This window comes from Narcine bancroftii, chromosome 1, assembly GCF_036971445.1.
Source record: "Narcine bancroftii isolate sNarBan1 chromosome 1, sNarBan1.hap1, whole genome shotgun sequence".
NCBI classification, from domain to species: domain Eukaryota; kingdom Metazoa; phylum Chordata; class Chondrichthyes; order Torpediniformes; family Narcinidae; genus Narcine; species Narcine bancroftii.
In genome coordinates this window covers 323,242,789-323,255,353 of record NC_091469.1, presented here as the reverse complement: position 1 = coordinate 323,255,353, position 12,565 = coordinate 323,242,789, and the positions used below count along the sequence as shown (strand labels likewise).

At 45.4% G+C, this 12,565-nt stretch overlaps 1 protein-coding gene across 1 annotated transcript in view; it reads right to left on the bottom strand.

Moving 5' to 3' along the window:
* The window catches only part of stt3b (STT3 oligosaccharyltransferase complex catalytic subunit B), a 108,154-nt gene extending 97,627 nt beyond the window's left edge, over positions 1–10,527 (bottom strand). The window contains exon 1 of the mRNA XM_069907339.1: positions 9,880–10,527. Within this exon, the coding sequence (XP_069763440.1) occupies positions 9,880–10,046 (167 nt within the window). The 5' untranslated portion in view covers positions 10,047–10,527. The remainder of the gene's footprint in view (positions 1–9,879) is intronic.
* Between the last annotated feature and the right edge of the window lie 2,038 nt (positions 10,528–12,565).

The window sequence follows — 12,565 nt, the reverse complement described above, 5'->3', positions numbered from 1 at the left end:
TAATAAAACACTACCACTACCATAAATAAAACCGCCTAATAAAACATTACCTTAAATAAAACCGCGTAATGCAACATTACCTTAAATAAAACCGCGTAATAAAACACTACCACTACCATAAATAAAACCGCCTAATAAAACACTACCACTACCATAAATAAAACCGCCTAATAAAACATTACCACTACCATAAATAAAACCGCCTAATAAAACACTACCACAACCATAAATAAAACCGCGTAATACAACATTACCATAAATAAAACCGCCTAATAAAACACTACCACTACCATAAATAAAACCGCCTAATAAAACACTACCACTACCATAAATAAAACCGCCTAATAAAACACTACCACAACCATAAATAAAACCGCATAATACAACATTACCATAAATAAAACCGCCTAATAAAACACTACCACAACCACAAGTAAAACCGCCTAATAAAACACTACCACAACCACAAATAAAGCCGCCTAATAAAACACAACCATAAATAAAACCGCCTAATAAAACACTACCACTACCATAAGTAAAACCGCCTAATAAAACACTACCACAACCATAAGTAAAACCGCCTAATAAAACACTACCACAACCATAAGTAAAACCGCCTAATAAAACACTACCACAACCATAAGTAAAACCGCCTAATAAAACACTACCACAACCATAAGTAAAACCGCCTAATAAAACACTACCACAACCATAAGTAAAACCGCCTAATAAAACACTACCACAACCATAAGTAAAACCGCCTAATAAAACACTACCACAACCATAAGTAAAACCGCCTAATAAAACACTACCACAACCATAAGTAAAACCGCCTAATAAAACACTACCACTACCATAAGTAAAACCGCCTAATAAAACACTACCACAACCATAAGTAAAACCGCCTAATAAAACACTACCACTACCATAAATAAAACCGCCTAATAAAACACTACCACTACCATAAGTAAAACCGCCTAATAAAACACTACCACAACCATAAGTAAAACCGCCTAATAAAACACTACCACAACCATAAGTAAAACCGCCTAATAAAACACTACCACTACCATAAATAAAACCGCCTAATAAAAGACTACCACTACCATAAATAAAACCGCCTAATAAAACACTACCACTACCATAAATAAAACCGCCTAATAAAACACTACCACTACCATAAATAAAACCGCCTAATAAAACACTACCACAACCATAAGTAAAACCGCCTAATAAAACACTACCACTACCATAAATAAAACCACCTAATAAAACACTACCACAACCATAAGTAAAACCGCCTAATAAAACACTACCACAACCATAAGTAAAACCGCCTAATAAAACACTACCACAACCATAAGTAAATCGCCTAATAAAACACTACCACAACCATAAATAAAACCGCCTAATAAAACACTACCACAACCATAAATAAAACCGCCTAATAAAACACTACCACAACCATAAGTAAAACCGCCTAATAAAACACTACCAATACCATAAATAAAACCGCCTAATAAAACACTACCACTACCATAAATAAAACCGCCTAATAAAACACTACCACTACCATAAATAAAACCGCCTAATAAAACACTACCACTACCATAAATAAAACCGCCTAATAAAACACAACCGTAAATAAAACCGCCTAATAAAACACAACCGTAAATAAAACCGCCTAATAAAACACAACCGTAAATAAAACCGCCTAATAAAACACAACCGTAAATAAAACCGCCTAATAAAACACAACCGTAAATAAAACCGCCTAATAAAACACAACCGTAAATAAAACCGCCTAATAAAACACAACCGTAAATAAAACCGCCTAATAAAACACAACCGTAAATAAAACCGCCTAATAAAACACAACCGTAAATAAAACCGCCTAATAAAACACAACCGTAAATAAAACCGCCTAATAAAACACAACCGTAAATAAAACCGCCTAATAAAACACAACCGTAAATAAAACCGCCTAATAAAACACTACCGTAAATGAAACCGCCTAATAAAACACTACCGTAAATAAAACCGCCTAATAAAACACTACCGTAAATAAAACCGCCTAATAAAACACTACCGTAAATAAAACCGCCTAACAAAACACTACCGTAAATAAAACCGCCTAACAAAACACAACCGTAAATAAAACCGCCTAATAAAACACTACCGTAAATAAAACCGCCTAATAAAACACTACCAGAACCATAAATAAAACCGCCTAATAAAACACTACCAGAACCATAAATAAAACCGCCTAATAAAACACTACCATAAATAAAACCGCCTAATAAAACACTACCATAAATAAAACCGCCTAATAAAACACTACCATAAATAAAACCGCCTAATAAAACACTACCATAAATAAAACCGCCTAATAAAACACTACCATAAATAAAACCGCCTAATAAAACACTACCACTACCATAAATAAAACCGCCTAATAAAACACTACCACTACCATAAATAGCTGCTTTTTGTGTTTTCAGTGATCATCTTGGGATTGACTAAACAATCTTGACCAGTTTCACACTGATAACAGTTACACAATTGCAAGCAACTATTTAAAATGGCTAACAGAACTAACCTGTACCTTGCATAATTGCATACCCAGTAGTTGTTCTCTATTAAATATAAGCAATGAAGTGCTATTGATAATTCATTTTAAACATCAGTACCACACACACACACACACACACACATCTGACAAAATTGATTATTTTTTCTACACCAAAATGGTATTTGGGTAACACAAACATTGTTTTACACAGAATGCTTCCTGGCTAAGTCATATCCTGATATGTGGAAAGCATCCACAGACCAAGAGATAGATAACTTCAAAAGCTCCTGCTACCCGATTTTGAAATTTGCAACTTGCCTAGCAATCTAGTTACATTAAAAATGGTAAGCAAAGACAGCTAGTTATTTACAACACATCACACAGAGATAACTAATTTGGCACCCGCAACCATGAGGCAATAATATGATTATTCCACAGTGCCTTCCTAATGAAATAATTCAAGTTTTAAACACAGGAATGATGGAGTGAATGCAAGTTGGTCAAGTTTGTATAGGAAAACGAAGCAATAAATCATAAAAATAACTGAATGAAATACAGCCATCTTAAAATAAGAAACTCTTAATACACAAAAAGAAATAAAGAGATTTGAACAAAATGCAACTTGGAATAAAGAACATTTTATACCTAACAACTGAAATGGGCCTCCAGATAAATAGATCCACAACCAATAACTTTAAATGCAGGCATTTCTGAAATGAGTGAGAATTATGTCCCTGTGCGAAGGGGAATGCTATTAAAAAAATCCCAAAGTATAATTCAGTGAAATGGTTGAAATATCACAAACCACAAGAAAACTAGAGGTTTACAACACCAACAGAGAAGTTGGAGGCTGAATCTGATACGTCTCTAAACATTCTCTTCAGTGATTGCATCTATTCAAATCAAAAAACAAAATATTGGAACTTAAACCTGTAGGTTTCCCATATATTGCTCTGCTAGAGGTAGAGGAAGGATTCATATTGAGATGCAAAACAAATAAGCATGAACATCTGATTGTGTAATAGTATACTTATACTTTTAATGGTAATGTAAAATGGGCAATATCTGAAAATAGATATGCCTCTCATCATATCATGTTCTATAATTAATTCTCACATTTAAAAAATTATTAGAGCTGCAATCATACCATTCCACCATTTTTATTAAATTATCAAAACTTCAGAAAACTCAAAAAGTGGATTAATAACCTGTTACTATTTTGGTTACAATACATTGAAATTTTTCTATGAATTTCAAAGAACCACTGCAAGTCATGGCTCTACTTTTTAAAAGAGGTCTGAGGAGATTTGGCCATGTCATCAAATACTCCATCAAACTTACACAGGTGTACTGATGGCATCATGGCCTAGTTTGGAAACTCAAGTGCTCTGATGCTGCAGGAAGTGCCAAGCCTAGTCAAGTTCATCAGAGATGCTGACCTTACATACATTCAAGACATATGTGTGATGCTGTCTCAAGAAGGGAACAACATCATAAAGAATTCCTACCACTGGTCATAATCTCTTTATGCTGCTACCTTCAGGAAGAAGGTACAGGAGCCTAAAGTCTAGCACCTCTTGGTTCAACAAGATTGTTTTCCAACATCTGTCAGGTGCTTGAACCTCCCTCTTCTACCCTATCCATAAACTACACCAGGACCACAGAAAAATCTGTCTGCCCTATTGAATAACATATTTTGCAAAATGTAACAATGAATGTTTATCTATCCTTTTATATTTTATTATCTCCTTCACTGTTCATGCATAGTGTGATAATTTAATGTATACTGTTGGTGTATTTTGCATACCTATGTGGTGGCAGCAAGTAAGAATTGAGTGCATTTCTACACTGTACTTATCTATATGACAGCAGCCATACTTGTGCAGTATTTTTTTTCAGGCATTGCACTTAAAGCATTATCATTTTAGAATCTTGTCTTCAATTTTCAAACATTGGTGGGGAAAAATTGGTGAAACACTGCTGGTCCAACTATCATGTTTTCTTAACATCTGACAATGATCGTCACTGTTTATGCATTTGATTTAATTACGTTTTAGTGATTTATCCACTTATCTTTCACAGATCATTCACATGAGATATCTTGGATCTTCTCGAAGCTGTCAGTCTGACCCTTAAGAAGTCATTGAGCTTATCACTACTAAATATAGGCATTCTTATCCCAACTTTTTCCTCAATTTTTAAGCTCCTTTGATTATTAATATGCTTCATTTGCAAATCAATGTTCCAATGTTATATATAGACAACAGACCATGAACTTTTTTCAAACTTGCCAACTAAACTTTTATTCCACCAAACTGTTATACAAGAAGACTTGAAAATCAACACGACTGCAACAGTTAAAGCTCTTCCATGCTTCTTTGAAGCAATGTTCTCGTTCACAAGAATCCCAAAAGAATTTTGAGTAAAAAAAACCTTAAGTCCACTCATGCAGGAACAATGATATTATGCAGATTCACAGCAGGTGGCTTCATTGGGCACAGGAGGTAAAGGAAAATGCTCCTGGGTTCACAAAGCATTCTGCATGCCTCTCACCTCCAATATTTCTTTTCTCCATGACCTATTCATGCTAAAACTGCCCATCTCTTCAGTTACTCCTTTCCCAACTTCCTGTATTTACATTCATTTTTCATTAACTTTATTCCCTATAAAATCCATAATATTTAACTTCTAAGCCCACAAGCTCTCAACTAACTTTTGGCCTCCTCTTCTGCTTATCATCTTTTCACCACTGCATAGGATCCATTCCCAGCTGCCCCAGCTGCCTAATCATGCTCTTCCCAATCCATTCATTCCCAGGACCACTCGTGCTTCCTATTTCAAACTCATCTACTTCCGACACCCCCGTGACAGCCACTATTCCGTTCTTTTCCCCAACTCCTGCTTGGCATCTTTGCTTCCCCCAAACCAGCCCCTTCTGGATTTTCCATTACCCTTCCTTCTTCCTCCTGCCAGATCCTGCTCTTCCTCCCCCAAAATCTCCTTCCTCACCACCCACAGCACCCTCCAAATTCCATCCCCCCACAGCCCCTTCCAGATCCTCCTTCCTCCACTCACAACCACTTCAAGACATTTCTCCGTCACCAAAGCCTCTTCCAGATCCTCCCTCCTCAACACATACTCTAACCTACATTATCCTCTTCTCCCTCCCACACTTCTTCCTTGTCCTACCCCCCCATGCCCACAGCCTTGTCCAGACCCTCCACATCCCCTTCCATATGCTCCACCTACCCCCCCACAGCCCTATCCATACCCTCTACCCCACCAGAGTCCTGTACCAGATGCTTCACCCCCCCCACCACAGTTCCATCCAGACCCTCTTACCTGCCCCCCTCCCCACAGCCCCAGACCATCCAACATTCCCAGCTTCATCCCAGGCCCTCCACCCCACCATAACCCCATTCCAGTCTCTCCTCCATCCCCTGCCCAATTCCCAAACTTTCCAAAACTCCCCGACCTTTCCATAGTATCAAAGAACCATAGAACAATGGCAGCACAGAAACAGGCCACCTCAGCCCCGCTAGTCTGTGCCGAAACCTTTTTTTTGCCTAACCTGCACTGACCTACACCCTGTCCATAGCCCTCCATTCATCTCCCATCCATGTTACTCTCCAAATTCTTCTTAAATGTTAAAATTGAGTCCACATTTACCACTTCAGCTGGAAACACGTTCCACACTCCTACCACTATGTGCGAAGAAGTTCCCCCTAAAGTTTTTCCCCTCACTCTTAACGCATGTTCTATGGTTTGTATCTCACCTACCCTCAGTGGAAAAAGCCAACAAACATTTTCTCTGTCTATCTCCCTCAAATCTTCTCTCATTCTTCTGAGCACCAGGGAATAAAGTCCTAACCTGTTTAACCTTTCCCTGTATCTCAGTTCCTGAAGTCAGGGCAAAATCCTAGTAAATCTTCTCTGCACGCTTTCCATCTTATTGATATCTTTACTGTAGTTAGGTGAACAAAATTGCACATAAAATACTCCAAAATTGGCCTCATCAATGTCTTATACAACTTTAATATAAAAATCCCAACTCATATACTCAATACTTTGATTTATGAAGGCCAATATGCCAAAAGCTCTCTTTTCAACCCTAACCATCTGTGATGCAACTTTCAGGGAATTATCTATCTGCATTCCCAGATCAATCTGTTTTACTGTGTTTCTCAGTGCCCTACCATTTACAGTGTAGATCCTTTCTTAGTTTGTCCTTCCAAACTACAACACCTCACACTTGTCTGCATTAAACTCCATCCGCCATTCTCAGCTGCTTCAGATCACTCTGCAAGCTTTGAAAACTTTCTTCGCTAACCACATCTCCAATCCTAGTGTCACCTCCAAACTTGATGAACCAATTTCTCACATTATCATCCAGATCATACAGCTGACAAACAATGGTCCCAATACTAGTCACAGGCCTCCAACCTGAGAAGCAATCTTCACCACTATGCTCTGGCTTTTCCCGTCCAGCCATTGTCGAATCCAGTTCACTACTTCACCATGAATAACTAGTACCTAAACCTACCTGACTAGCCTCCCATGTGGGGACCTTGTCAAAGGCCTTACTGAAGTCCATGTAAACAAAATCTACAGCCTTTCCTTTGTCAACTTTCCTAGTAACCTCCTTGAAAAACTCTAAGATTGGTTAAACACGGTCTGGCACGCACAAAGCCATATTGATTAGCCTTAATAGGTCCCTAACCATCCAAATAATTGTATATCTGATCTCTGAGAACACCTTCCAATCATTTACCTACTACTGATATCAGACTCATCGGCCTATAATTTCCAAGGTTACTTTTGGAGCCTTTTTTTAAAAAGGCAGAACAACGTGAGCTACCCTCCAATCGTCTGGCACCACATCCCCGTGGCTAAGGAAGTTTTAAATATTTCTGCCAGGAACACTCATTTCTGCACTAGCCTCCCTCAAGGTCCAAGGGAATATCTTGTTGGGCCCTGGGGATTTATCCACCCTTATATGCTTTGAAACAGCAAGCATTTCCTCCTTTTTAATCTGTAAGACCTCATTGCTTGTTTTCTTTACTTCCCACAACTCTATGCCAGTTTCCTGAGTGAATACTGATTTAAAAGAAAATGCAAATCTCCCCCATTTATTTTGGCTCCTTACAAAGCCGACCACTCTGATCTCCAAGTGGACCAATTTTGTCCCTTAGTATCCTTTTGCTCTTAATATAGTGTACCTGTAGAAACCCTTAGGATTTTCCTTCACATTGTCTGCCAAAGCAACCTCATGCCTTCCTTTAACCTTCCCGATATTTTTTGTTTTTTTTAAAAATTCCCCTCAAGTACCTTATTTGCTCCATGTTGCCTATACCTGTTTTATGCCTCTTTCTTCTTCTGAATCACACCCCCAATATCCCTCGCAAACCAAGGTTCCCTATACCTTCTAACCTTGTCTTTGATCCTAACAGGAGCATAAAGACACCGTACTCCCAAAAATTCACTTTTGAAGGTCCTACACTTACCTCCCACACCCTTGCCGGATGACAACCTATCCCAATCCACTCATTCTAGATCCTTTCTCATTTGCTCAAAATTAGTCTTTCTCCAATTTAGAATCTCAGCCCAAAGCCCAGGCATATCCTTCTCAATAATTAACTTGCAACTAATGGCATTATGGTCACTGGACCCAAAATGTTCACCTCTAGTTCTCTAATAAGAGATTCCAGTCAACCCCCCCCACCCCCACTTCCTCGACACGATTCCCCTCCCCTCCAAACCTCCCTTCCCCCCCTCCAAACCTCCCTCCCCCCCTCCAAACCTCCCTCCCCCCCTCCAAACCTCCCTCCCCCCCTCCAAACCTCCCTCCCCCCCCTCCAAACCTCCCTCCCCCCCTCCAAACCTCCCTCCCCCCCCTCCAAACCTCCCTCCCCCCCCTCCAAACCTCCCTCCCCCCCCTCCAAACCTCCCTCCCCCCCCTCCAAACCTCCCTCCCCCCCCTCCAAACCTCCCTCCCCCCCCTCCAAACCTCCCTCCCCCCCCTCCAAACCTCCCTCCCCCCCCTCCAAACCTCCCTCCCCCCCCTCCAAACCTCCCTCCCCCCCTCCAAACCTCCCTTCCCCCCCTCCAAACCTCCCTTCCCCCCCTCCAAACCTCCCTTCCCCCCTCCAAACCTCCCTTCCCCCCCTCCAAACCTCCCTTCCCCCCCTCCAAACCTCCCTTCCCCCTCCAAACCTCCCTTCCCCCCCTCCAAACCTCCCTTCCCCCCTCCAAACCTCCCTTCCCCCCTCCAAACCTCCCTTCCCCCCTCCAAACCTCCCTTCCCCCCCTCCAAACCTCCCTTCCCCCCCTCCAAACCTCCCTTCCCCCCCTCCAAACCTCCCTTCCCCCCTCCAAACCTCCCTTCCCCCCCTCCAAACCTCCCTCCCCCCCCTCCAAACCTCCCTTCCCCCCCTCCAAACCTCCCTTCCCCCCTCCAAACCTCCCTTCCCCCCTCCAAACCTCCCTTCCCCCCCTCCAAACCTCCCTTCCCCCCTCCAAACCTCCCTTCCCCCCTCCAAACCTCCCTTCCCCCCCTCCAAACCTCCCTTCCCCCCCTCCAAACCTCCCTTCCCCCCTCCAAACCTCCCTTCCCCCCCTCCAAACCTCCCTTCCCCCCTCCAAACCTCCTTTCCCCCCTCCAAACCTCCCTTCCCCCCCTCCAAACCTCCCTTCCCCCCCTCCAAACCTCCCTTCCCCCCCACCAAACCTCCCTTCCCCCCCACCAAACCTCCCTTCCCCCCCACCAAACCTCCCTTCCCCCCCACCAAACCTCCCTTCCCCCCACCAAACCTCCCTTCCCCCCCTCCAAACCTCCCTTTTCCCCCCTCCCCTCCAAACCTCCCTTTTCCCCCCTCCCCTCCAAACCTCCCTTTTCCCCCCTCCCCTCCAAACCTCCCTTTTCCCCCCTCCCCTCCAAACCTCCCTTTTCCCCCCTCCCCTCCAAACCTCCCTTTTCCCCCCTCCCCTCCAAACCTCCCTTTTCCCCCCTCCCCTCCAAACCTCCCTTTTCCCCCCTCCCCTCCAAACCTCCCTTTTCCCCCCTCCCCTCCAAACCTCCCTTTTCCCCCCTCCCCTCCAAACCTCCCTTTTCCCCCCTCCCCTCCAAACCTCCCTTTCCCCCCCCTCCCCTCCAAACCTCCCTTTCCCCCCCCTCCCCTCCAAACCTCCCTTTCCCCCCCTCCCCTCCAAACCTCCCTTTCCCCCCCCTCCCCACCAAACCTCCCTTCCCCCCTCCCCACACCACCGTCCTGGCTGCCTCGCCGCCCCCCCCCCCCTTGCCCACTCACCACGGGTCGAACTCGTGGATGATGCTCTCGAAACGGATGACAGCGAAGAGGCGGGAGCTGAAGCCAGCCAGCCAGGCCAGGAAGAGGACGGTGAAGGACAGGAGGGACTGCCAGCCGGCCGGGTGGGAAACCAGGCTCCTCGCCTCCAGCGCAGATCGCTCCGCCATCTTACCACGGCCAGCGGAAGAGACGAGGGAGGGAGGGAAGAGGCTGCAGCGTCTGCGATCGCTCAGTTGTACCTCAGGTGGCGGGGGTGGGAAGGGGGTGGGGGGGTGACAGCGGGAAGGGGTGGGACGCCTCAGCCCCGCGCGGACATCGCTGACGCCGAGTCCAGGAGGGGGAGGCCGCGGGTCCCGCGCCAAACCCCTTCCCTCCTCGCGGCGGGGAACCTTCGGTGGTGGAACTAAGAGAAGGGGGGAGCGGGATGGGGCCGGAACGCGTCGGTGACACGCCGAAGCGGGGCCGGTTCGACCGCCTTCCCTTTCCCCCTCCTCGGAAAAGAAAGGCGACGCCGGAGAAACTCGGAAGCTCAAATGCAGCCTTTAAAGTGCACAACCCGCCGTTTCGTGGAGGGGGGGGCTCGAGGTACGAAGGGTGGTCGGCCTGTCGACCAATCGGCAGGAGGTTTACTCGGCCGCCGCCGGCTGCGGAGGGGGGCGTGGGGTGTCTCCCGGCGTATCCAATGGGAGGCGGTGTTGGGGTATCTCCCGGCGCATCCAATGGGAGGCGGCGTTGGGGTATCTCCCGGCGCATCCAATGGGAGGCGGCGTTGGGGTATCTCCCGGCGCATCCAATGGGAGGCGGCGTTGGGGTGTCTCCCGGCGCATCCAATGGGAGGCGGCGTTGGGAAGACGGCGTGGTGCCTCATCATTGGAGCCGCAATTCGGCGGGGGAAGAGCCTGTGGAAGGGGCGAGCACGTGTGAGCCAGTGAGAGCAGATCTGTGGTCAGGGTCTGTGTATGGCATCCCATACAACCCTGAGATTCTTTTACCCTGCAGCCCAGGCAAAGTTCCCACCTACTGGCAATGCCAGAAAAAACCCCTGTGCACATGGAAACAATGCAGAGGAACTACAAAGAGCCCCCAGGCCCTTTCAGGTGGTCTGAACACCCCAGTGTAAAGCCGCATTATCTCCCTCACCACTAACGACATGAAGAAAACTGATGCGTTCACTTCATCGCTTTTCTCCTCAGCTCCGACAGCCACTAAAACGCTGTTGAAATCTGCTCCAATTTTCAGCCACGTTGCCAGACAGCTGAAGTTTTGCTGGTGGGTGTAATCCTTCCATTTTTCACTTCGTTAGCCCCTCTTCGCTGATCAGTTGTTGACTTTAGATTTGACCTTTCAAAGCATTTTCCACCCCCACCTTCTGAGGCCAGAACCTGGTTGAGTTTGCTGTTGAGAAGTCTGATCGGGGGAGGAGGTGTAGCAGCTGTTCCACGAAAATCTGCAGATGGTGCGGTTGCAGTAAAAACACAGCGAAATGCTGGAGGAACTCAGCTGGCCCATAGGAGGCAAAGATAATATTGCCGTGGTTTCGGGCCTGATCCCGAATAAGATAGAGGTGGTGGTCTGAGTCTTAAAATTTAGACATACAGCATGGTAACAAGCCATTTTGGAACACAAGTCCGGGCCACCCAATTAACCTACTTTTCGAACAGAGGGAGGAAGCCAGAGTCTCCCGGGGAAAACATGCAGACACGGAGAGAATGTACCAACAGCGTGGGATTAGGACCCTGGTCCCGATCGCTGGTGCTGTAATGGTGTTGCGCTAACCGCTATGTCAATTGTGCCACCCCAATACTTCTTTCGTGACGGTAGCAGCAAGAACAGAGTGTGTACTGGGTGGTATGGATCTCTCTTTGATGATTGCTGCTGCTCTCCAACTGCAATGTTCCCTGTAGATGTTCTCAGAGATGGGAAGGAGTATGCCTGTGATGTCCTGGACTGTGTCCACCACCTGTTGCAGGGCTTTTCACTCAGGGGTATTGCATCTTGGCGCCTCACAGTTCGGCGGGTAGCAACCACCTTTGAAGAAGACCGCAGAGCCCACCTCACTGACAAAAGACAAAGGAGGAAACACTCAACCCCAACCAACCAATTTTCCCTTGGAACCGCTGCAACCGTGTCTGCCTGTCCCGCATCGGACTTGCCAGCCACAAACGAGCCTGAAGCTGACGTGGACATTTACCCCCTCCATAAATCTTCATCCGCAAAGCCAAGCCAAAGGAAGAAGAATTGATGTCTCTATACCAGAAGCTGATGTAGCCGATCAGCACCTACCAGCATGTGAATTTTCCACGTTTCTTCACATTTTTTCATTTTTATAATGCATTTTTGAATGATTTCCACGTTCAGGAGCTCGGATTGGGGCCCATCAGTCTCACTGCTATCTCCAAGCAGAAGTGCAGCAGACCTCAGACTCCCGTCAATGCCCAGTGAGGAAGGAGTCAAGTAATGGTTAGCGTAGCAGTTACCTCAATGCTGTTACAGCGCCTCAACCTAGACTCAAATCCTCCGCTGTGTGTAAGAAGTTTGTACGTGCTCTGGTGCCTGTGTGGGTTTCCTGTGGGTGCTCCGTTTCCTCCCATCATTCACAAACCTTCAGGGATTGTGGGTTAATTGGTTGTAATTTAAGACATTAAAACAAATATTTCAACATTCAAAAGATTCAAGATTCAAATTT